The sequence below is a fragment of the Chiloscyllium punctatum genome, chromosome 2, assembly GCF_047496795.1.
Source record: "Chiloscyllium punctatum isolate Juve2018m chromosome 2, sChiPun1.3, whole genome shotgun sequence".
Lineage (NCBI taxonomy): Eukaryota > Metazoa > Chordata > Chondrichthyes > Orectolobiformes > Hemiscylliidae > Chiloscyllium > Chiloscyllium punctatum.
In genome coordinates, this window is record NC_092740.1 from 93,794,185 (window position 1) to 93,820,830 (window position 26,646).

Sequence of the window (26,646 nt, forward strand, 5' to 3'; positions counted from 1 at the left end):
GAAAAAAAGCTTCTTCCTATCCATCCTGTCTATACCTCTCATGATTTCGTAGACCTCAATCAGGTCCCCCCTCAACCTCCATCTTTCTAACAAAAATAACCCTAATCTACTCAACCACTCTTATAGCTGGTGCCCTCCATACCAGGCAACATCCTGGTGAACATCCTCTGCACCCTCTCCAAAGCATCCACATCCTTCTGGTAATGTGGCCACCATAACTGAATGCAGTATTCCAAATGTGGCCGAATTAAAGTCTTATACAACTGTAACATGACCTGTCAACTCTTGTACTCAATACTCCGTTCAATGAAGGCAAGTGTGCCGTATGCCTTCTTGACCACTCTATTGACCTGCATTGCTACCTTCAGAGTACAATGGACCTGATCAATTTTCCCCAGGATTTTCCATTTACTGCAGTTTGCTCTTGAATTGGATCTTCTAAAATGCAAAGATATCTGTTAAAGCCCCAGCTATTTCCTCTCTCGCTTCTCTCAGTAACCTGGGACAGATTCCATCTGGACCTCGGGAACCTGTCAACCTTAATACTTTTTAGAATATCCAACATTTCCTCCCTCCTAATTCTGACTTGACCCACAGTAATCAAACATCTATCCCTAACCTCAACATCTGCAAGTTCCTCTCCTTGGTGAATACTGATGCAAAGTACTCATTAGGAATCTCACCCATTTTCTTCCTTTGTCCTGGAGGGGTGCTAACCCTCTTGCACCTTATATATGAATAAAAGGCTTTGGGATTTTCCTTAACCCTATTTACTAAAGGTATTTCATGACCCTTTTTAGCCCCCTTAATTCCTTGTTTCAGTTTGATCCTACTTTCCCTATATTCTTCTAAAGCTTCACTATATTCAGTCGCCTCGACCTTATGTATGCTTCTTTTTCCTCTTAGCTCGTCTCAAAATTTCATCTGTCATCCATGGTACATAATCTTGCCCTTTCTATCCCTCATTTTCACAGGATAATGTCTGCCCTGCACTCTAATCAACCTTTCTTTAAAAGCTTCCCACATATCAAATGGAGATTTACTCTCAACAGCTGCCCCCAATTCACATTCCTCGGCTCCTGCCAAATTTTGGTATAGTTGGCCTTCCCCCAGTTTAGCACTCATGCTTTAGGACCACTCCCGTCTTTGCCCACAAGTATTCTAAAACTGAAGGAATTGTGATCACTATTCCCAAAGTAATCCCCTACTGAAACCTCAACCACCTGGCCGGGCTTATTGTCCAACACCAGGTCCAGGTCCTTCCTGAGTTGGACTATTTACATACTGCTCTAGAAAACCCTGCCGGATGTTCTTTACAAATTCAGCTCCATCTAAGCCTCTAAAACTAAGCGAATCCCAGTCAATGTTGGGAAAGTTAAAATCTCCCAACACCACCACCTTTTTCTCTGACATCTTTCCACAATCTGTCTACATATTTGTACCTCTATCTCACGCTTGCTGTGTGAGGCCTGTAGTACATCCCCAACATTGTTACCGCACCCTTCCTATTTCTGAGCTCTACCCATATTGCCTCACTGCTCGAGTTCTCCATAGTGCCCTCCTTCAGCACAGCTGTGATATCTTCTCTGACCAGTAATGCAACTCCTCCACCCCTTTCACCTGCCTCTCTATCCCACCTGAAGCACGGATATCCTAGGATACTTAGTTGCCAACCATGCCCTTCCCTCAACCAGGTCTGAGTAATAGCAATAACATCATATTCCCAGGTACTAATCCAAGCCCTAAGTTCATCTGCCTTACCTACTACACTTCTTCCGTTAAAACAAATGCACATCAGACCACCAGTCCCTTTGCACTCATCATCTGCTCCCTGCCTATTCTTCCCCTTTGTCATGCTGACTTTATTATGTAGTTTCTGACAGGCTTTAGTTACTACCTTCTTACTGTCCACTAACCACCTCATTTGGTTCCCATCCCCCTGCCACATTAGTTTAAACCCTCTCCAACAGTGTTAGCAAAACCACCCCCGAGGACATTGGTTCCAGTCCAGCCCAGGTAGAGACTGTCTGATTTGTAATAGTCCCACCTCCATCAGAACTAGTCCCAATATCCTAAAAATCTTAACCCCTCCTTCCTGCACCAATCTCTCATACCACACATTCATCCTGCCTATTCTTTTATTTCTACTCAGACTAGCACATGGCACTGGTAGCAATCCTAAGATTACTACCTCTTTTAGAAGGATTAAGTACTTTTGTCCCCCTCATAGAATCCTTGTTAAAATACTTAACATACAAAGCTATGAATATCCATTAGCTGATAGAAATCTTCAGTCATTTTCTTGCCCAACACACCATTTAAGCTTTCCTTCTGCTCTCAATGTCAATTACAGCCAAACGCACCTTATAACAAATTGCTGCACAAATTAGCAGGTATCAGTGTTCTAGATCAGCCTCCACACCAAAATCGATCAAGCTTGGAACTATAGGGGCTCAATCTAGTCAAGTATACAGTAGTATGCACTCCATTAGTCACTGGACTGAGTAGGAATACTTATCAGGTAAGAAAGACTAAGCCTTCATTTTAAACAAACCCAATTTAACCAAATTGAGTTTGCAATTGGCATTAAACTGAATTCTACAGTTTAAAATTCAGCAGTTTCTAGCTTAAGCAGATTTTTTTTGGTCAGATGTTCCAGTGAAACAGCAGCCTTGTAAAGAAATAACAAAATGAGATTTTCATTAAATGATTCCACTCAACGTCTTAAGCTGGGAGTGGATAGCCAGTTTCTGGTACACAGTGATGCCAATAGCTGAGGTTACCACGAAGGAGTCTCCTTCTCAATCTATCCCTTCACCTCAGGCATGGTGACTTTCTGGTTAAACCACCATTAGTTGTCTTTTTCTAATCAGAGTGCAGCCGTATGGTTTTGTAAGACAATGGCAACTTTACCTTAAGCTGTATTGGAAGAGCATAAATTCAGCTCGTAAACTCAGTTCAAACTAGGACCGAGTGTGTGTGTATGTTCATTCAAAGTTTGTTGTGTATAAACCTACTATGTACTAAATGTGGATCGTAGTTAGCATTAAACAAAATCTACATTTTAAATTCTGTACTTTCCAGACTTTGAGAGTTATATTTTCAAGGGTTCCAGTTTAATTATGAGTTTAGATCAGAATGGTGCTGGAAAAGCACAGCAGGTCAGGCAGCATCCAAGAAACAGTCTCTATTCCTGATGAAGGGCTTTTGCCTGAAATGCTGATTTTCCTGCTCGAATGCTGCCTGACCTGCTGTGCTTTTCCAGCACCATTCTGATCTAAACTCTGGTTTCCAGCATCTGCAGTCCTCACTTTTGCCCAGTTTAATTATGAGGCAGGTGAAACTGGATTCCTCATTAAATAACGCACACATGCTCCCAACACAAAAGGTCTAAGTAGCCAACTTACATAGAACAATACAGCACAGCAAAAGGCCCTTCGGCCCATGATGTCATTGTTAACACTGATGCTATTCTTAACTAATCCCACCTGCCTGTACATGGTCCATATCCTTCTACACTCTGCCAGCTTATGTATCTAAAGGCCTCTTAAACATTGCTACCATATTTGCTTCTACCACGGACATAGAACATTACAGCACAGTATAGGCCCTTTAGCCCTTGATGTTGTACCGACCTGTGGAACCAATCTGAAGCCCATCTATCCTACACTATTCCATTTTGATCCATAAGTTTATCCAATGACCATTTAAATGCCCTTAAAATTGGCAAGTCTACTATTGGTGCAGGCAGTGTGTTCCATTCCCCTACAACTCTGAGTAAATGACACCCTTCAATTTAAAGTTATGTCCCCTCGTGCTCACCATCGCTGTCCGAGAAAAAAGGCTCTCCCTGTTCACCCTATCTGACCTTCTGATTATCTTATATGTCTCAATTAAGTCACCTCTCAACCTTCTCTCTAACGAAAACAGCCTCAAGTCTCTCAGCCTTTCATTGTAACGCCTGACCTCCATGCTAGGCAACATCCTAATAAAGCTCCTCTGAACTCTTTCCAAAGTTTCTACATCCTTCCTATAATGCAGTGACCAGAACTGTACACAATACTCCCAAGTGTGGCCACACCAGAGTTAGTAGAACTTATCATTTGAATGCAACCTACGAAGAGTTCTGGAGTGAAGCAAAGGAAGGAAAGAGGTGTTTGGCTGCTCTTGCCTAAAGAAAGTGATTCGTGAATATTTATAGTCTTTTAAGTACAAGTAAGACTGTGACTTTATGTTTCTGTCCAGAGGCTTCTTTTCCCTCTCTTTCTCCTAAAAATAGCTTTTCAGCATTGTGTTGATTCTGATATTGAAAATATTTACAATAAATGTAAAGACCATGGTTACTAGAGTACTTAATTAATTAAATCAAATACGATTGTGATGACAGGACAAGTGATGTGTTGCAGCATACAGGAGATTGGCACAGATCTGGTAGAAACCCTGAACCTGCGTTGCTTCAATCATCTGACTATCTTGTATTTCATTTGGAAGTCAAAGGTGGACCAGGTCCGAAGGGATACCATGTATAAAGCGCTGGACAAAAAGGGAAAGAACATACTCAACACCACCTTTGTGTGTGGCTACATCAAGCTGTGAGTAGACCCTTGGTACACAAACACCAAGTGTCACTACTTTGAGGTTCTTCCTGTACCCAGTGTTCCAAAGGGTAGGGGTGGCCTCATTAGTGCAGATTGCTCGAATTTGTTGGACCATCCCATATAACATGTCCTTCGTGGAGAAAAACACCTTTGACCACAAGTCCATCAGGCAGTGGTCAGTATGTAGTGTCCTTGAGACCCTGTGAGAAAAAGAAAGGGTTAATCCTTTTGGGTAGTTCCCTGAGCAGATGGTCTCAGTCATTTGGCAGAATGCTTCATTACCAGAACTTTCCAAAAAGCACCAAAACATCTCTTAGCTGGTGGTGAGAAGGGCCCTATCTTTGAGATCCGTCATGCATGTCCAGACCAAACAACTGTATCTCTCTCCAAAGGCATTATCCACAAAGAGATGTGTGACAAGCTCGCCCAATTTCCCCACCCCACCCCAATACCTGTGCCTTTGCAAAGGAAATCTGGAGAGGATTGTAGTAGTTTTTGGTGAGGCCCGTCCCAAGCAGCTCAGTGACGCAGGGGTCTGTGCTCTACAGTCTGTTTCCCAGCTTGCACACCGAGAAAAACATCTGCTGTGCTTGGATGACCATCAACTCAGTAAATGGCACTCTTTGGTCTGCCCGAAGGTTGCTGGTCTTCCAGTTGAAAGAGTTGGCCCTGTCCGTGTGTAGCAGACTGGCACATTACAAGGTCCGGGAATACGTGCTGAGGGCCCAGTGCAGCTTGGAGCAGCTGCGGCCATGGCACAGTGGGAAAAGACCACTATCTAAGGTCTTCCTGCCAAAGTACGACCGGCGTCCATTCAGTTATCAAACCCACCTGATGCCTTAGATACATTTATATAGTTCCCTGTACCTAATAAAATTGAGAAATGCCATTAGATTAGTTACAGCTATCAAGGGTCAAACCCCAGTGTTTTTTTCTCTGTGCGCAAAACCTTTGGCTATGAACTGCTTTAATAAATGTGTTTGTACATAAAGATTCCTCCTTTTGAATAAAATATATTTTTCGAAAAAAAAAAGTAGCTACTAGACACCAAGATGAGTCAAAGCAAAGTAAGTGTTTAGAGAATGGGCAAATTCTGATCTGCATCACATCAGGAAGGGAAAAACAACAGATGAAAGTTCTGCTGAAAGAATTTGAACAGTAAGGTGTTAAATTAAAGAGCAGAAACATGGGGCAGTGGCACAACTACTGGACAAAAAGGAGTTATTTATAATGGAAACATGCTGGGAGTAATATCCAGGCAAATAAATAAATCCAGGGGTGGGGGTGAATGAATGAGAAGAAAAGTATGTAGCCTCACAAATCAACAGGAAATGGCTGCATTGCAGATCACCTAGTTAGACCATGATACTCAGTGGGATGGGAAGGGCTAGCATGCACAAACAGAAAAACAACAGAAATAATGATTAAAAAGGAGCAAATACAATGGTAGAGAGGTAAAATTACTGGCTCTACATAAATGCACATAGTATTCTAAAAAAAATCAATAAACAAAGGGCACAAATAGAGGTCAATGGGAATGATCTTATAACCATTTTGGAGAGAGAGCTACAAGAAGATCAAAGCTGGGAACTAAATATTCAGTGGTCTGCAACTTTTTGAAAGAACATGCAGGAAGGAAAGAGTGACTGGGAAGATTTGTTAGAGTGAATCACTTTCGATCAGAAGATGCAGAGTCCATCTGGATGAAGTTAAGAAATAAGAGGAGAAGATGACACTGGTGGAAGTAGTATGTAAGCTGTCGCACAGTTATACAACACTGTACGCCAATGAATAAATCAGAAAATAATGAGGGCATATAAAAAAAGGCAGTACATTAAATCAGGATAAAGTCAATCTTTATGAAAATATAGAAGACCAATTGGAATTCATAGACTGTATTCAGGACAGTTTGCTCAAACAATATGTTGTAGATCTAACTAGGGATCAAATAATTTTGGATCTGGTAATGTGTGATCAGGCAGGTTTAGCAAATGATCTCAGACTAAAAGATCCCCCAGAAAACAAGTGCTATAACATGGCAGAATTTAGCATTCAGTTTGAGAGTAAGAAACTTAGAGTGGAAACAACTGACCTAAATTAAAGGAATTACATAGGGATGATGGCAGAGCTGGCTGGAATGGCTTGGGAAAGAAATTTAATTAAAAAACATGGTTGCTGAACAGGGAAGAATTTAAGGAAATAATTCAATAGTCACAATAAAGCTATTTTCCAGTGGGAAAGAAGGATTCTTGGAAACCCACCCAACAAAAGCACACATTGAGGTTTTGGTTAAGAAAAAGAAGGAAGCGAAGATTAGATATAGACAGGATACAGAAGTGCAAAACCTGCGCCTACACTTCCCGCCTCACCTCCGTCCAAGGCCCCAGAGGATCCTTGCACATTCAACAGAAATTTACCTGTACTTCCAGACACACTATCCACATTGCACCAGATGTAGTCTCTATGTCAGGGAGACAGGCCGCCAACTTGCAGATTGTTTCAAAAAACATCTCTGGGACACCTGCACCAACCAACCCCACCAACTCCGTGGCTGAACACTTTAACTGCCCCTCCCAAATGCAGGTCATGGGCCTCCTCCATCGCCAAAACCTTACCACCTGATGTCTGGAAGAAGAACGCCTCATGCTCTGCCTTGAAACCCTACAACCACACGGGATCAATGTGGATTTTACCAGTTTCCTCATTTCCCTGCCCCCCCCACCCCACATTACTCCAGTCCCAAGCCTCCAACTCAGCACCACCCCCTTGACAGGTCCTACCTATCCACCATTTCTACCCTCCCCTCCGACTTACCACTTCCACCTTCACCTATGTATCTATCACATTCCCAGCTACCTCCCCCCTCCCACCCCCCCCACCCCCCCCCCCCCGCCACCACCACTTATCTCTCAGCGCCCCCCTCCCCCTGCCCTGGCCCATAAGCCTCATTCCTGATGAAGAGTTTACACCAAAAACATCAATCCTCCTGCTCCTTGGATGCTGCCTGACCAGCTGTACTTTTGCAGCATGATACTCCTGAGTCAGATATAGACAGGAGAGATCAAATGAATCCTTAGAAGAGTAGAAAGGCAGTAGGAGTACAGTTCAGAGGGAAATGAGGAGGGCAAAAAGGGAACATGAGATATCTTTGGCAAATAGGGTTAAGGAGAATCCAAAGGGATTTTATAAATATATTCAGAACAAAAGGATAAATAGGGAGAGAATTGGGCCCTGCAAAGATTAGGAAGACAGTCTATGTGAGGAACTGGAGGAGCTAGGGATATACTAAATGTGTATTTTGCAACAGTGATTACTGTGAAGATATAGAAGTGGGAATATAGATGGTGACATCTTGAAAAATGTCCATACTACAGAGGTGGTGGTGCTGGGTGTCTTGAAATGCATAAAAGTACGTAAATCTCCAGAACCTTATCAGGTATACCCCAGAACTCCATGGGATATGGGGAAGTGATTGCGGAGTCCTTTGCGGAGATATTTGTATCATTGATAGTCACAGGGGAGGTGCCGGAAAACTGCAAGTTGGCCAAAATGGTGTCACTATTTAAGAAAGGGGGTAAGGAAAAGCCAGGCATCTCTAGACTGGTGAGCCTGACATCAGTGGTGTGCAGATTGTTGGAGAGAAACCTGAGGGACAAGGTTGACATGTATTTGCAAAGGCAAGGACTAATTAGGGATAGTCAGCATGGCTTTGCGCGTGGGAACACATGTCTCATGAACATGATTGAACTTTTTGAAGAGGTAACAAAGAGGATTGATGAGGGGAGAGCTGTGGATGTGATCTATATAGACTTCAGTAAAGCTTTTGACAAGGTTCCTCATGAGACTGTTTAGCAAGGTTAGATCTCATGGAATACAGGGAGAACTAGCCATTTGTATATAGAACTGGCTTGAACATAAAAGTCAGAGGGTGGTGGTGGAGGGTTGCTTTTCAGACTGGAAGCCTGTGACCAACGGTGTGCCACAAGGGTTGGTGCTGGGTCAACTACTTTCCATCATTATATAAATGATTTGGACGTGAACACAGGAGGTATAGTTAATTTTTGTTTGCAGATGACACCAAAATTAGAGATGTAGTGAACAATGAAGAAGGTTACCTCAGAGTACAACATGATTTTGATCAGATTGGCCAATGGTTTGAGGAATGGCAGATGGAGTTTAATTTAGATAAATACAAAGTACTGCATTTTGGGAAAGCAAATCAGAGCAGGACTTATACACTTAATGGTAAGGTCCTGGGGAGACCTTGGAGTGCAGGATCATTGTTCCTTGAAAGTGGAGCCGCAGGTAGATAAGCCAGTGAAGAAGCTGTCTTGTATGCTTTTCTTTATTGGTCACAGCATGGAGTATAGAAGTTGGGAGGTCATGTTACGGCTGTACATGACACTGGTTAGGCTACTTTTGGAATATTGCATGCAATTTTGGTCTACTTCCTATCGGAAGGATGTTGTGAAACTTGAAAGGGTTCAGAAAAGATTTTCAAGGATGTTGCCAGGGTTGGAGGATCTGAGCTACCGGGAGAAGTTGTACAGACTGGGACTGTTTTCCCTGGAGCGGAGGCTGATGGGATGACCTTATAGAAGTTTATAAAATCATGAGGGGCACGGATAAGAGAAATAGACATTCCCCTGGGGTAGGGGAGTCTATTTAGAAGGCACCTGGATGTGTATATCAAATCGAAATAGTTTGGAGGGACATGGCCCAAATGCTGGCAAATGGGACTAGATAAAGTTAGGATTTTTGGTCGGCATGGATGAATTGGACCAAAGTGTCTGTTTCTATACTGGACATCTCTATGACTCTAGTCCCAGATTCAACAGAGGTCTTTTGGTCTATGTGGCTCAACAGATTGTTCAGCTTGCTGATTCATAAGTAAATTAATAAATTTAGAATGTAGCTCATTTCTATATCTGATTTGACACAGAACGGAAATCAGAAATTGAAATAGTCAGTGCCAACATCACCAGGAACGTCATATTTCAATCAGATACAGATTGTTGATATTTATGATAGCACTGTTCTTAAAAACAACCTGAGGAAGAAGGATCTTAAACTCAAAGTAGCCCGACATAGTCTCTTGAAAGAGATTTATGTTGATTTTAATCTTCCCAGACAGCAGTTTGAAGGCTTATCGTGGTCCCCTCTTCAGTATTTATTGCAAGAAGAAAAGGGAAACATTATTTTATTGTAATGAAACATTTCAGTCTAGCAGCTTGCAAACAAGGAACTAGAATTAATCGCATCTTTTGGGTATGAGGTAATCTCAGTCAGCAGAGGAGGGGACAAGTGGCATCAGGATTGGGAATATTGTTCAAGATTCAAATTCAAATCAATCACTCATTCTCTCCTCTGTCAATGCGAGCAAAGGAACAAACGAGGATTAGGTTTTACTGTTATGCCTTCCACAGCTAAATAGCCTGCTAAGCACCTTGGGACTTGTGACGTTAAAAGACATGATTGAACTACAAACTGGTGCTCTCTTGATTCATGCATTAAAAGTGGCCAGCAGTAGACAGTCCCAAGATTAATGAATGCAACCTGCAGCAAACTCTTTCTCTGCTCCCTTGCTCACAACATGCAGATAAGATTGATTCAGGATTCTTTACAACAACTGACATGTGGTAAGGAAACATTGATCCAATTTTAGAAAAAAAATGAAGATTTAATTTCTCTTGGCAAGCTACTTGGTTTAATTTTTTTTATCATGGCAATAAAGTGTTTCCTCTTTCTCCTTGCAGCAAGTGATTTGAGGATAAGATTGCAATAGGACCTTAAATCTGAATAAAGGGAAAATAGAAATCAGGATAAAACCTCTTCACACAATCAATGAAAAGGATATCTCCATTTCAGCTACTCAATCCTCAGGTTATTCTTAAGAAACATACATCTATCAGTATTAACATAAACTAACATCTTCATCCTAATTTCCTCACAGGGTTTCCCAAATAATTAATATGGATTTCTTTAAAAGTATACAGACACAAAAGGGAAAAGGAGACTGTTTAATTCCATAAATTACTCAAATACAACAATAAATTAATAAGGATGTGAAAAGTTTCTAACGAATGGAGACTGTGTTGGTTGATTTTTGGATTACACACAAAGAATTTGAGGCAGTGTTGGATTATATAAAACAGAAATGGACTTCCAGTCTTCACAATTGTTTAAATGGAGACTCAACCTGGACATAAAAATGTTCCTCCCTCATTTAGTTACTTAGTTAACCTGGCACTACTGTTCGTTGTTATTTCTTTTCAGCACTTCTGCAGTTTGTCTAGTAACATAGTCAAAAGAACTCCACATTCTGTATAAAATAACATGAAAGGCAGACTTTTTTTGGAGGGGGGGGGTGAGCACATGATGATGGTAGGAGTGATTCTGCAAACACAACATTTTATTTCCTTGTCCTTCTTTTTAAAAGGAATACAACATGCTCAAAATATTGGCTGAGAAAATATGCTTCAAACTGGAAACAGATCATATTATGTGTGACTGCTACTTCAATTGGAAGATGAACTGGGACTGCCATAATGTTAAGGGCTTGGATGAAGAGTAATTTGTTCAGTGTGTACAAGAAAATTTTCCAATTCAGTATGTGGATGTGGTTAGAGAAGGTGCAAAACTTGACCTAGTCTAGGGAAATAAGGCAGGTTAGGTGACTGAGGGGTCAGTGGGGGAGCATTTTGGGGCCAGCAACCACAATTCTATTAGTTTTAAAATAGTAATAGAAAAGAATAGACTGGAACTAAAAGTTAAAGTTCTAAATTGGAGGAAGGCCAATTTTGACAGAAGGAGGCAAAAACTTTCAAAAGTTGATTGGGGGCAGACATTCGCAGGTAAAGGGACAGTTGGAAAATGGGAAATCTTCAAAAATGAGGTAACTAGAGTCCAGAAACAGCAGGTTCCCATTAGGGTGAAAGGCAAGCCTGGTAGGGGTAGGAAATGCTGGATGGCTAGACAATTTGAGGTTTTGGTCAAGAAAAAGAGGGAAGCATATGTTAAATATAGACTGCAGAAAACAAGTGAATCCCTAGAAGGCTGTAAAGGCAGTGGGAGTATACTCAAGAGGGAAATCAGGGTTAGGGAGAATCCAAAGGGATTCTACAAATACACTAAGGGCAAAAGATTAATTAGGTGAGAATAGGGCCCCTTAAAGATCAGCAAGGCTATCTATACGTGCAACCGCAAGAGATGGGGGATATACTAACCGACTATTTTGCATCAATGTTTACTGTAGAGAAACATATGGAAGATAGAGAACATGGGGAAATAAATAGCAACATCTTGAAAAATGTCCATATTACAGAGATGGTGGTGCGGGAGGTCTTAAAATGAATCAAGTTGGATAAATCCCCAGGACCTCATCAGGTGTACCCTTGAACTCTGTTGGAAGTGATGGAAGTGATTGTTGGGCCTGTTGCTGAGATGTTTGTATCACCAACAGCGACAGGTAAAGTGCTGGAAGATTAGAGATTGGTTATCGTGGTGCCATTACTTAAGAAAGGTGGTAGGGAAATCCAGTGAACTATAGACCGGTGAGCCTGACATTGGTGGTGTGCAGGCTGTTAGAGGGAATCCTGACGGACAGGAATTACATGTATTTGGAAAGGCAAGGATTGATTAGGGATGGTCAACATGGCTTTGTGCGTGAGAAATCCTCTCTCACTAACCTAATTGAGTTTTTTGAAGAAGAAACAAAGAGGGCAGAGCAGTGGATGTGCTCTATATGCATTTCAGTAACACATTCAACAAGGTTCCTCATGGTACACTGGTTAGCAAGAATAGATCACATGGAATATAGGGATGACTAGCCATTTGGATACATAATTGACATGAAGGTCAATGACAGAGGATGGTAGTGGAGGGTTGCTTTTCAGACTGGAGGCCTGTGACCAATGGTGTGCCCCAAGGATCACTGGGTCCACTACTTTTTCTCATTTATATCAAGGATTTAGATGTGAATATTGGACGTCTGATTAGTCAGTTTGCAGATGACACCAAAATTGATGGTGTAGTAGACAGTGGAAAAAAGGTTTCCTCTGAGTACAAAGCAACCTTGATCAGATGGAGTATAATTTAGATAAATGTGAGGTGCTACTTTTGGAAAGGCAAATCAGAGCAGCACTTATACAATTAATGGTAAACTCCTGGGGAGTGTTGCTGAACAAAGAAACCTTGGAGTGCAGGTTCATAGTTTCTTGAAAGTGGAGTTGCAGGTAGACAGGATGGTGAAGAAGGTGATTGGTATGCTTGCCTTCATTGGTCAGTGCGCTGAGCATAGGAGTTGGGAGGTCATGTTGCGGCTGCACAGGACATTGCGAAAGTGAGTACTGCAGATGCTGGAGATCAAAGTCAACATTAGAGGGTGCTGGAAAAACACAGCAGGTAAGGCAGCATTTGATGAGGAGGAAAAAAAAAAAAAATCGACCTTTCAGGCAAATTCCTGATGAAGGGCTTTTGCCCGAAATGTCAATTTTTCTGCTCAACAAATGCTACTTGACTTGCTGTGCTTTTCCAGCACACCACTCTAATCTTGACTCTGTACAGGACATTGGTTTGGCCACTTTTGGAATACCATGTGCAATTCTGGTTTCCCTCCTATAGGAAGGATATTGTAAAACTTGAAAGGTTTCAGAAAAAAGATTTACAAGAGTGTTGCCAGTGTCGGAGAGATTGAGCTATTGGGAGAGGCTGAATAGGCTGGAGCTACACTTCCTGGAGCTTCAGAGGCTGAGGGTTGACCTTATAGAAGTCTACAAAGTCATGAGGGGCAAGGATAGGGTGAATTGACAAGGACTTTTCCCTGGGGTGGGGGGAATGCAGAACTGGAGGACATAGGTTTAAGGTAGAGGGGAAAGATTTAAAAAGGGACCTAAGGGGCAACTTTTTCACACAGAGGGTGGAACATTTATAGAATAAGCTGCCACAGGAGATAGTGGAGGCAGGCACAATTAGAACTTTTAAAAGGCATCTGGATGTGTACACGAGTAGGATGAGTTTAGAAGGATATGGACCAAATGCTGGCAAATGGGACTAGATTTATTCAGAATATCTGATTGGCGTGGATAAGTTGAACTGAAGGGTCCATTTTCATACTATACATTTCTATGACTCTATGAAAGTTTCCAGCAGTGATATGGTAGTGGCATTTTAGCGACTGTTAGTTTATGAAAGATGACTTATATTTAATGAAATTCTTGTGCTTAAAGAAAAGTATGCTCACAAACTGAATATATTACCTTGGCTAATAGTCAGAGCAGCACTATTACTTCAAAATATTTTAGCTCGGCCAAAGTATTCTGATTGCACAATAAATGGTCTCACATAACTAAGCTATCTGTAAGAATAATAGGGTAGTTACGGTAGGGGATTTTAACTTTCCAAACATCGACTGGGACTGCCACAGTGCTAAAGGTTTAGATGGAGAGGAATTTCTTAAGTGTGTACAAGACAATTTCCTGATTCAGTATTGGATGTACCTACTAGAGAAGGTGCAAAACTTGACCTACTCTTGGGAAATAAGGCAGGGTGGGTGACTGAGGTATCAATGGGGGGAAGCACTTTGGGGCCAGCGACCATAATTCTATTAGTTTTTTAAAAAATTATGGAAAAGGATAGACCAGATATAAAAGTTGAACTCCTAAGTTGGAGAAAGGCCAATTTTGACAGTATTATGCAAGAATTTTCATAAGCTGATTGGAGGCAGATGTTCACAGTTAAAGGGATGGCTGGAAAATGGGAAGCCTTCAGAAACGAGATAACAAGAATCCAGAGAAAGTATATTCTTGTCAGGGTGAAAGGAAAGGCTGGTAGATCTTGGGAATGCTGGATGACTAAAGAAATTGAGAGTTTTGTTAAGAAAAAGGAGGAAGCATATGTCAGGTATAGACAGGATAGATCAAGTGAATCCTTAGAAGAGTATAAAGGAAGTAGGAGTATACTTAAGAGGGAAATCAGGAGGGCAAAATGGGGACATGAGATAGCTTTGGCAAATAGAATTAAGGAGAATCCAAAGGGTTTTTACAAATATATTAAGGACAAGAGGGTAACTAGGGAGAGAATAGGGCCCTCAAAGATCAGCAAGGCAGCTTTTGTGTGGCACCACAGAAAATGGGGGAGATACTAAATGAATATCTTGCATCAGTATTTACTGTGTAAAAGGATATGGAAGATATAGACTGTAGGGAAATAGATGGTAATATCTTGCAAAATGTCCAGATTACAGAGGAGGAAGTGCTGGATGTCTTGAAATTGTTATAAGTGGATAAATCCCCAGGACCTGATCAGGTGTACCTGAGAACTCTGTGGGAAGCTAGAGAAGTGATTGCTGGGCCTCTTGCTGAGATATTTGTATCATCGATAGTCACAGGTGCGGTGCCGGAATTCTGGAGGTTGGCAAACGTGGTGCCACTGTTTAAGAAGGGTGGTAAAGACAAGCCAGGAAAGTATAGACCGGTGAGCCTGACCTCGGTGGTGGGCAAGTTGTTGGAGGGAACCCTGAGGGACAGGATGTACATGTATTTGGAAAGGCAAGGACTGATTCGGGATAGTCAACATGGCTTTGTGCGTGGGAAATCATGTCTCACAAACTTGATTGAGTTTTTTGAAGAAGTAACAAAGAAGATTGATGAGGGCAGAGCAGTAGATGTGATCTATATGGACTTCAGTAAGGCATTCACAAGGTTCCTCATGGGAGACTGGTTAGCAAGGTTAGATCTCATGGAACACAGGGAGAATTAGCCATTTGGATACAGAACTGGCTCAAAGGTAGAAGACAGATGGTGGTGGTGGAGGGTTGTTTTTCAGACTGGAGGCCTGTGACCAGTGGAGTGCCACAAGGATTGGTGCTGGGCCCTCTATATTCGGTCATTTACATAAATGATTTGGATGCAAGCATAAGAGGTACAGTTAGTAAGTTTGCAGATGACACCAAAATTGGAGGTGTAGTAGACAGCGAAGAGGGTTACCTCAGATTACAACAGGATCTGGATCAGATGGGTCAATGGGCTGAGAAGTGGCAGATGGAGTTTAATTCAGATAAATGTGAGGTGCTGCATTTTGGGAAAGCAAATCTTAGCGGGACTTATATACTTAATAGTAAGGTCCTAGGGAGTGTTGCTGAACAAAGAGACCTTGGAGTGCAGGTTCATAACTCCTTGAAAGTGGAGTTGCAGGTAAATAGGATAGTGAAGAAGGCGTTTGGTATGCTTTCCTTTATTGGTCAGAGTATTGAGTATAGGAGTTGGGAGGTCATTTTGCGGCTGTACAGGACATTGGTTAGGCCACTGTTGGAATATTGCGTGCAATTCTGGTCTCCTTCCTATCGGAAAGATGTTGTGAAACTTGAAAGGGTTCAGAAAAGATTTACAAGGATGTTGCCAGGGTTGGAGGATCTGAGCTACAGGGGGAGGCTGAACAGGCTGGGGCTGTTTTCCCTGGAGCGTCGGAGGTTGAGGGGTGACCTTATAGAGGTTTACAAAATTATGAGGGGCATGGATAGGATAAATAGACAAAGTCTTTTCCCTGGGGTGGGGGATTCCAGAACTAGAGGGCATAGGTTTAGGGTGAAAGGGGAAAGGTATAAAAGAGACCTAAGGGGCTACTTTTTCACGCAGAGGGTGGTACGTGTATGGAATGAGCTGCCAGAGGATGTGGTGGAGGCTGGTACAATTGCAACATTGAAGAGGCATTTGGACAGGTATATGAATAGGAAGGGTTTGGAGGGATATGGGCCGGGCGCTGGCAGGTGGGACTAGATTGGGTTGGGATATCTGGTCGGCTTGGACGAGTTGGACCGAAGGGTCTGTTTCCGTGCTGTACATCTCTATGACTATGACACAGAAACCTCCTTTTGGCCATAAGTCAAATCAAAACAAAGCAAAGTTGAAAATCACACAACACCAGGTTATAGTCCAACAGGTTTTATCGGAAGCACTAGCTTTTGGAGCACTGCTCCTTCATCGGGTGGTTGTCCACCTGGTGTTGTGTGATTTTTAATTTTGTACACCCCAGTCCAACACCAGCATCTCCAAATCAAAACAAAGCAAATGTATGCAAGTGAACTTTTATTGTATTCTTGGGAGAAATTCATGAACATACTGCATTAATTCAACAAATTTGATTCAAATACAGATGTCAATTTTGATTTTCCTGCATTTGTTTTCTGATCATCTTTATCTTACAATATCTGAGAGATTACAAGAAGCGCGACACCACATTCAACAGGATAAATACAAAGGTTTTGTTCAATTCTTGGTCTCCTATACAATATTGATGTGTACATATTCAATTATGCTCTTCCTGCTTTCAGGCACAAGCACAAAAGAACAATCTGGTTTAAAAGGCTGAAGAGCTAATAGACTATAATTGTGTGCTTAGTTCATGTAAGCATTTACTTGCATCAATCATGGTATGTTTACAGGGAAAACTTAACTTGTTGAGTGAGCATGATCACATTTGTGATGAATGATATGCTCATCATTTCAACCAGAAAGCAATCTAATTAATTATTCATCTATCACAACAAAATCTTGCACCATTAAAACATAATGCTTTTTTTTAAATTACAAGGGATAGGAGTTACAATAATTTAGAGCATAATCACTGCTTCGTATTATTTTAACATTTTAAAACTTTGAACATCAACACTGTCAATCTCTTGTTTCTCAATACGAACCACTGAGTGATCATGCCACTCCCTAAGGCCAGGTGCTAACTGCCTCATTGCTTACACCTTCAATGAATCTGCTTTGTTACAAGAATACTACACAGACTTGGTGCCATCAGCTCTGTCGGAGGCCAGAGGCACAGTGTGACAAGCACATTTGAAAATTTGAAGGTTCAAAATCACATCGAGATCTCCAGATATGGAGAGTAGGGTCTTCCTGTCCCCTGTTTGATGCTACTATTAGACACAGGCCACAGAATCTTTGAAAAGAGAGTAAAAATGTGGTTAAAAGGAGTAACCTGGAGGATCAGATCACTCTGCCTTTTGGACCTTCTTCAATGGTGTCTATAGTGAGCACCTTCAACTGGCATCCGAGCTACGCACCCTCAGCAATATGACCTGAAGACCAGAACCAGCCAGAGACAAGAGCAGCCCAAATCGATGACCGCAAATTCCAAAACAGCCAATCCTCAAAGACCAAAGAATAGCCTGTCCCAGCTTTGCTAAGTGGTTTTCATCAGTCTTCTCAGACAAATAGTTCAAATACAGTGATAGGGATCGGAAGATAGGGTGTAGCGAATTCTAGGAAGCATGTGTCAGAAATAAATGGTGGGTATAGATTTGAATCTAGATTAGATTCCTGATGAAGGGCTTTTACCTGAAATGTCGATTTTCCTACTCCTCGGATTCTGCCTGACCTGCTGTGCTTTTCCAGCACCACTCTAGATTCTGATTTCCAGTATCTGCAGTCCTCACTTTTGCCTGGGTGTAGATTTGAGCCTTGTAACTTAGAAATTTAAGACTGTTTACTGAAGAGTCTGTGAAGACATTGATCGAGTATAATAGAGTTTAATTACAGTAGGATCTGTTAAATATTGTCCTTCCTTGATAACGTGTTCAAAAAAATTGTGTTATACCTTCCCCTGACTCTTGACCCTTGTGTTTATCTCACCACATAAAAAGGGTTACTGCAACTGGTCAAGGTTAGTCAGGGTACATTTATCCACCTTTCACTTGACAATACGAGATTCCCATAAATTATTCTATTGCATAACAAATAAATATCCTATATAATTCAGTTTATGTAACAGTCTAGAAAGCATCAGCCAAAAAATGAGAAATCACAATCCTATTTGATGCTGTTGAAAGAGAGATGGGTCTACCAGTGAAAAGGCAAAGGGAAATTGATCACCTCAACCTGAGCTACAAGAATATGTAATCTGCAAAAGAAAATCATGAATTCCAAAAAACATTAATATTTTCCACGCAGGTCCACATTTTCCTCACATTTGAAAACAAAATTAATGAGAACTCAGCCCTCTCTATATCCCATGTTTCAGCTGTTTGAGAGTGAATCATCAAGTTTGCTTTCAATAATGTGTTATGAGAACTAAACTATATGATTCAAAAAAAAGTCTGATATGATCAGCTAGTTTTCACCTTGAAGAGATCTCTGAAGCTTTCTGCAAGTAGGCAGTGCAGGTGTCCCAGACATCTCCATCTCCATCCCCACCCCCGGTGGCAGATCACTTCAACTCCCCCTTCCACTCTGTCAAGGACATGCACATCCTGGGCATCCTCCATTGGCATACCCTAACCACCCAACACCTGGAGGCAGAACGCCCCACCTTTCACCTTGGAACCCTCCAACCATACGGCATCAATGTGGACTTCACCAGTTTCCTCATATCTCCTACCACCACCTTATCCCAATTCCAACCTTCCAACTTAACACCACCCTCTTGAGCTGTTCTACCTGTCCACCTTCCTTGCTACCTATCCGCTCCACTTTCCTCTCCGACATATCACCATTACCCCCACCTCCATCTACTTATCGCACTCTCAGCTACCTTCCCCTATCCCACCTCTCATTTATCTCTCCACCCCCCTCAGCTCACAAGTCTCATTCCTGATGAAGAAAAAAAATTGTTAAACATGTCGTCAGAAAAAATTACTGCAGAACACGAGTTCTGCACTTAAGAGCTACAAAATCAAAGGTTCATTGGAGGCCACATAACACAGTTGCTAAGGATTTGATTAATGCAAACAATGGTTGTTTTAAATCCTTTTTTTCAGGCAACTATCATTGCAAAGACTGAGGAAAACATGGTAACTTGCATTCACAGCAACATAAAGATATTTGTAATTCTTACACACCTCTGCAGCAGATAAGACTTGAACCCTTCCTGACTAAGAGGTAGGGACATCATCACTGCACCACAAGGGCGCAAGTGTGGTGCTGGAAAATCACAGCAGGTCAGGCAGCATCTGAGGAGCAGGAGAATCAACATTTCAGGCATAAGCCCTTCATCAGGAATGAGGCTTGCGGGCTGGGGGCGGGGGGGGTTACTGAGAGTGCAATAGGTAGATGATGGTGAGGGAGGAGATGATAGGTGAGACAGGAGGGTGGAGCAGATAGATGGGAATGGCAGGTAAAAAGGGCGGTACCGAGTTCAAGGCTTGGGACTGGGATAATGTGGGGGCAGGGGCATCAGGAAACTGTTGAAAAATCACATTGATCCTGTGGGTGCGCAACCACCAACCCCACTGCCCTGTGATGAAGACTTCAACTCCTCCTCCCCCTCCGTCAAGGGCATGCAGGTCCTGGGCTTCCTCCATCGCCAAACCCTTTCCACCCAATGCCTGAAGGAAGAACTTGGAGCCCTGCAACCAAGTTATTCTCCTACTCCTTGGATACTGCCTTATCTGCTGTGCTTTTCCAACACAATTTCAGACCAGTGTCTGCAGGAAAGCAACACACAGACCAGATGCCTAACTACAGAAGCAATCATCCCTACACACACAGATGGAGCTACATCAGGACATTATTTCAATGGGCCCCAACAAACTGCAGCACCCAGGAACTACGAACAGCAGAAGAAAAATATCTATTAAGCATATTCAAGAAGAACGGGTACCTAATAAACACAGTCCAACGATTTCTCAACATCAAATCCAAACAAGCAGACACAACTCGCCCAGAAACTCTAGCCACATTACCATACATTAAAGACATCTCTGAAATGACTTCTAGACTACTCAGACCCCTTGGCTCACAAACCGACTAGCACACTTAAACAGTGGCTGATGAACCAAAAGGACCCTGTACAAACAGCCAGCCAAACTAATGGCATTTACAAAATACCATTCAAGACTGTAACAAACATTACATCAGACAGACAGGCAGAAAACTAGCCACCAGGATAAATGAACACCAACTAGCCACAAAGGACATGACCCATTATCACTAGTATCCTTATATACAGATAAAGAAGGATACCATTTCAACTGGGACAACACATCCATCCTAGGACAGGCTAAACAGAGTCACACTGGGGGATTCCTAGAGGCCTGGCATTCTAACTGGGACTCCATCAATTAACATATCGATTTGGACCCCATTTCCCATTCCCTGTCAAAAAGAACTGGAAACGATATCACCCATCTTAAGAGAGACCAAGACACACAAATAAAAACTAGAACATAACTCCAGCACTTCACCAGACGCTCACTGATGATGTTATCTAGTATGGAGACGAAACGTCTGAAAATAAACTTTTCAGCTCAGTGAGCAAACATACAACCCGACTGTCTCCTATTTAGCAAGCAATGTTCTATTTAGTTTAATAAAAGCAAAATACTGAAACATACACAGAAAATACTGGAGAAACTCAGCAGATCCAATAGCCTCTATGGAGAGAGAAGAAGAGTTAATGTTTCAAATCCATTACAACTTTTGTCAGAACTGAAAAGAGTTGGAAAAAATATTTTTAATATCTTTTGACGGCAGTAGAGGAGCAGCAAGAGGAACAGATAGCGTGGGGCCTAGTTCCAAGGACAAACTGTTGTTAATTGTGATGAAAGTGAGATATGGATAGAAAATATATGTCGGTTAAAATGTGAGAAGGGGAAAATGGGTTCTCTCTGTTGAGAAAAAAAAAGATAGCAATACAAGGGTGCTGGAATTGTACGGTTGCTAATGTTAAAAAAATTAGGAGCATTGATATGGCCAAGTTCTGAAGTAGAGAAATTCAATATTAAATCCTAGAGGCTGTTTTTAGATTGTTTGTTGTCATAAATATCTCAAAATTTTAAAACCTTGTTGTATAGAATTATACAATCTGTGCAGGGTGAAAACAGGCCATTCAGCCCATCAAGCCCATACCTACCCTCCAAACAGTATCCCACCCAGATCCACATCTCTACCCTATAATCCTGCATTTTCTATGTCTAATCCACCTAGCCTGCACATCTTTGGTATAATCCTTCCCAGTCACTGTACATACTCTGTTAAAAATATTCACCTGCTCAGGGATTGTAACATTTTTAACAAGTACTATAATGCAAGTAGAAACTTTCCACATCATGTAGAACAATTTAAGGACCTTCTATTATATTTTGAATATGGAAACCAGCATTTTTCAAATAAATTTACAAAGGCAATTGGGGTAAAATAGAAACAGCCTTTCTCTTCAAACTAATGAAGACTGAACCTTGCAAGACAAATTCCCAGCTCAGTGAACAGAACCACAACAACGAGCACCTGAGCTACAAATCTTCTCCCAAACTTTGAACACCTACGGGCGAGAGACGCTAAGACAAGCCAGGAAATGGGAATCCTGTGCCAACCGCCTAAGCACCACATACGAATGCAAGACAAATTCCCAGCTCGGCGAATAGAACCACAACGAGACTGAACCTAGTTGGGCTTGAGTCATTATCAAGTAACAATTTTTTGAATGACAGCAGATTCAAGACAAAATGCTTTTTATTTATATGGGGTCTGGCTGGATCAGCATTTATTGCTCATTGACAAGGTGGTGATGGTGAACAGCATTCTGCACTTCATCCTTTCTAACAGTTGGTTGATCTGAATGGCTTGCTAGGCATTGCACAGAATCAACCACATTGCAGGAGTCACATGTAGGCCAGACTAGGTAAGGATGTTAGTTTCCTTCCCTAAAGGCAAATGGGTTTTATGCCAATTAATAATGATTTCATGACCATGGTAAGGCTTTTGATTCCAGATTTGTTTTGCATTTGCATCCCAGCATTTGCTGTGGTGTGGATTTGAACTCAGTCCATTACCAGGATCTCTAGTTTACTAGTCCAGCAACAATATCTGTAAACCATTACCGCCCTATCATTAGATACATTCCTTACAACTATCATCTATACATTTACAGTTAAAAAGCCGAAGATGTTATGATCCCTGTTAAGATCAATAAGATATTTGAATTCAGAGTGACTGGAAGATTACAACAGACCCATGTCAGATGCCATATCACTTGCCCTTCACTCCTCCCTAGACATCTTGACACCAAGAACAACTACGTAAGAATCCTACTCATTGGCTACAGTTCAGCTTTCAATACGGTTTTCCCCTCGAGACTGATTACTAAACTTAGTGATCTCAGACTAAGCCCCATCCTCTGCAACTGGATCCTCAGTTTCCTGACCTACAGGCCACAGTCAGTGAAGACTGGGGACAATATTTCGTCCTAACACACAACACTGGAGTCCCCCAGGGACACATACTCAGACCCCTACTGTACTCACTGTATACCCAGGACTGCGTCACCAAATACCAGACTAATGCCATTTACAAGTTCACTGATGACACCACCATAGTCAGTCGAATCTCAGATGGCAACGAAACAGACCTGGAAGAATGGTGCACTGAGAACAACCTAGCTCTCAATGCCAGCAAAAACCAAGGAATTCATTATTGACTTTCAGCAGGATGTTACTCATGCATCCCCCCACACATATTAACAGCACAGAGGTGGAACAAGTGGAGAGTGTCAAGCTCCTGGGACTGGTCAGCTACAACAAGCTTCATGTGGATGCACTGGTTACAAAGACCCAATAACATCTCCTCTTCCTCAGGCAGCTGAGGAAATTTGGCATGACAGCGAACACCCTTGCAAACATTTACAGGTGCACCATCAAAAGTATGGTACGGCAACTGTACTTTTCAAGATCGGATTCTGTTATAGAGAGTGGTGAACTCGGCCCGGACAATCACAAAGGCCAACCTCCCGTCTACAGAATCCATCTACCAGGCCCGCTGTCAAGGAAAGGCCGCCAGCATTCTCAAAAGATCCATCGCACCCTGGCAATATTTTTCTACAATCTCTACCATTCGAGAGAAGGTACAGAAGCCTGAACACATGCACCAGCTGGTTTTGCAACAGTTTCTACCCTACGGTTGTTAGAATACTGAATGGACTCACAAACGCTTAACATTCGCTTGGACCTGTGTTTCTGTTCTTGCCGTTGTTTACCCATTATTTACTATCTATGCTACTTAACTATGTGATCTGCCTGTATTATCATTGTGCCTTGGTACATGTGACAATAAATTCAATTCAATTCAATTCAGATTATAAATTGTATCCCAAGTAACTACCATACAGTATTCTTTCAGGAATTTCAAAATATATATTTAAAGCTGAGTTTGGAAGAGTGCACTTTCAAAGCCATACCTTATTCCCACTACTGCATTAACCACAACATAAATTTATAATGTTTACCCAGTTAGCAATGCAGCCAATTAGTTTTAGAATAAATATATCCATCAACATGGTATCTTCAATAAACAAAATAATTAAAGTGAAAATAAGACTTACTTGGCAATAATGAAAGCTAATTAACATACTGTTTGAAAAATCAGTATAAATATTTACCCTTCTTAATGCTTCAAAACACACATACACACAAAAACACCAATAGGGGAAGAAGTGGACGGGGAGAAAATGGATTGCTTTCTTTGTAGGGATTCACTCTGGAGGAAAGAAGATTTTAACCAAGGGTGGTTAAAGATGAAAAGGATAAGGTGTGGGATTTGCAGATGGCTGTCATTTGGACATTCTGGCACATGTAGAAAGTGTCACCAAACATAGGCAATTACAATCCCCTAAATTTTGTTTATTCTTCTGGGGGAGCGTGCAAAGTCCATGATGCCAGTGGCTTCCAAAATCAGAAGTCAATGCTGGGAAATGCGTAGACCTTTGGAGCAACTGCCTGGCCATGCAGCATAGAGGGAATGTTGCCTTGAGAGGTTTGCAAACTCAGATCCCTTTGGAAACACATAATTAAGTATTCTTCCCAGTATTCCTCAAGAGGACAACCAGGTTTCACTCTGGATTCACAAAAAGGACTTTTCCACAATCAGGTCAGCTAAGCCAAAAAGCTCCTTTTCTTCAGCAGGCTGGTCATCAACAATACCTCAAGTAGAAATCGAAACCAGGCATATGGTCTCCAATGAACAAACAGTTGTTACAAGACATGCAACTACCAAGAAATGCTATGGAAACAAATGTTCCAATGTCCTTTCGTTGACCGCTTTCTAAAATATCTGCAATCCTACAAAGTCAGATCCACAAAATTTATTCAATATGAAGCCTTCATTAAAGCATCAACTTTAATTAGGTAACTGCAAGCATGTTCATCAGAATAACAAGCATTAAACTATAAGTGTGTCTTCAAACTCAATCACAATTTCACTACGACTAACTTTTATTCAGATACCTTTGTTGTGGAAAATACACTGCAGACCTTTTTCAATATCCTCAGCTCAGTTTCTGGAATCCATACTTGATGAACTGTTTACCATATTGCATTGCTGAAGGCCTATGAAAGACTTTCATCTAAAAGTCAATATCGTATTTCATTCATTGCAAGCCACATTATACAGAAGGTTTTTTACCTCTTGTAAACTGATCGTGTTTTAATTGCTTTCTAAGTGTATCATCCATGTCTTTCTGTTCTGTGTAGTTCGGTTACATGAAAACAAAGAAATGGAAGGTTATGCTTATAGGGTTACATGAAGAGGAGAAGATACAGGCTTGATTGAAGTATAATTACTCATTGGGCTGGGTCAGTCAAATGAGCTGTTCATGTGCTATAGCTTCCATACAAATCTAGATTTAGAAGTAATTGCCTTGTGGAGAAGAAAACACAATGTTTACGCCACACAATCTCCAACACTCCATGCTTACTTAAAGACCATCCAGTAATTATTTTGCACACTAGCTTCAGTCAAAAGAGATACAGCCTGTATAGGGAAGCTGCCTTTTTTGCTTGGTACTTTGCATGTAGACTTCATGCTAATCATTCAGAACAAATCTAAATATTCACCTATTAAAAATATGTTTCATAAAATAATATTATGGTAATTACTTTTAGTGTCTTATAACCATTAAGTGGATGCAAGTGCAAACAACTGCTGAAAAGTAAGAATTCTCAACCTTTCCTGCAAACGTAATATCCGAGTAACCAGAATTCTCAGCAAACATTCAATATTGGGATGACAGAGGCGTTTCATTAAATTTTGAATCGAGGACTTCAACTGTTACATTACAATATATAATAAATTGGAGATGCTGTTTTAAGTGGCAATCACAATACTGACAATGGCAGGAGAGTATATCCAATCCAGTCTCCTTGAGCATCAACTGAAGAATTTACCATATTTACCGGAAATAGCTCCAGCTTGCAGTACTGTGGTTTAAAGCATTCAATACACGTTCAAATATTTTGAATGTGAAACGTGAAAAGAATGTTAAGTTAGCATTTTCGTTACGAGTTAAATCATACTGATTCTAATAAAATCACATAATTAACAAAGCGCCCAAGGATCTCAGCGTTTACTATAGCAACTGCAGTGTGCCAAGGCTTCGGCAAGTGAGGGGGCACTAGTCAAATGGAAAGATGGGCCTGTCACTGACCGCCAATCACCATCTACTTTTATTCCATAGACCTTAACGTTCCATCATACACTGGAATTTGCTATCTTCAATATTTTAAGCTTACAATGTACCAATCGACAGTTTAAATAAAACAAGCAGAAGAGCGTTCGTACGTCCCTTTAAACTCATACCGTATAATGGTGGCAGATTGTTGCTTGCTTTGTTCCGTGTGTATGTCGAGAACACAGGTGTAGGAGAAAGCAGCATACGCAACGAAACGCCGCTGTTTTGGATACAAACTGCTCGAACGTCTCGCAGCACCTACTCTGAGAATACGGACGTCGCCGTGCGCCTGCATCAGCCACTGAGACACACCCCTGCAAAACTGGACCATTTATCCAAAGCTCTCCGTGCTTTCTGTTTGGACAGCGACTCTTATTTTATCTATTTAAAACGCAATTTTTAAAGTTGTTCCAGTCTGAAAATTCAATATCGACGTAGTATACGTTGCAATGATTGTTTGTTTCGAAACTATTGTAAATAGTATTTTTGACATTTCGGAACAGTTCTCTATTTATCAAGGATATCTCACACGTCACGTCCACAATGTTGTTCTGTTTTACAACAGGATACTAACTGGGTATTTTACATTCACGAATACGATTTGAAT

The 26,646-nt window shown here is 41.4% G+C and overlaps 1 protein-coding gene across 7 annotated transcripts in view; it reads right to left on the minus strand.

Moving 5' to 3' along the window:
• The window catches only part of agtpbp1 (ATP/GTP binding carboxypeptidase 1), a 338,830-nt gene that overhangs the window by 287,209 nt on the left and 24,975 nt on the right, over positions 1-26,646 (minus strand). For 4 of the 7 annotated variants that reach the window (XM_072585862.1, XM_072585859.1, XM_072585851.1 and 1 more), the window contains exon 1: positions 26,168-26,289. The exons of 1 other annotated variant lie outside the window; for it this stretch is intronic. In XM_072585862.1, the coding sequence (XP_072441963.1) occupies positions 26,168-26,243 (76 nt within the window). In that variant the 5' untranslated portion in view covers positions 26,244-26,289. Of the gene's footprint in view, positions 1-26,167; positions 26,291-26,646 lie in introns of those variants that run through there. 2 more of the 7 variants (XM_072585842.1, XM_072585823.1) reach the window with 1 other exon arrangement.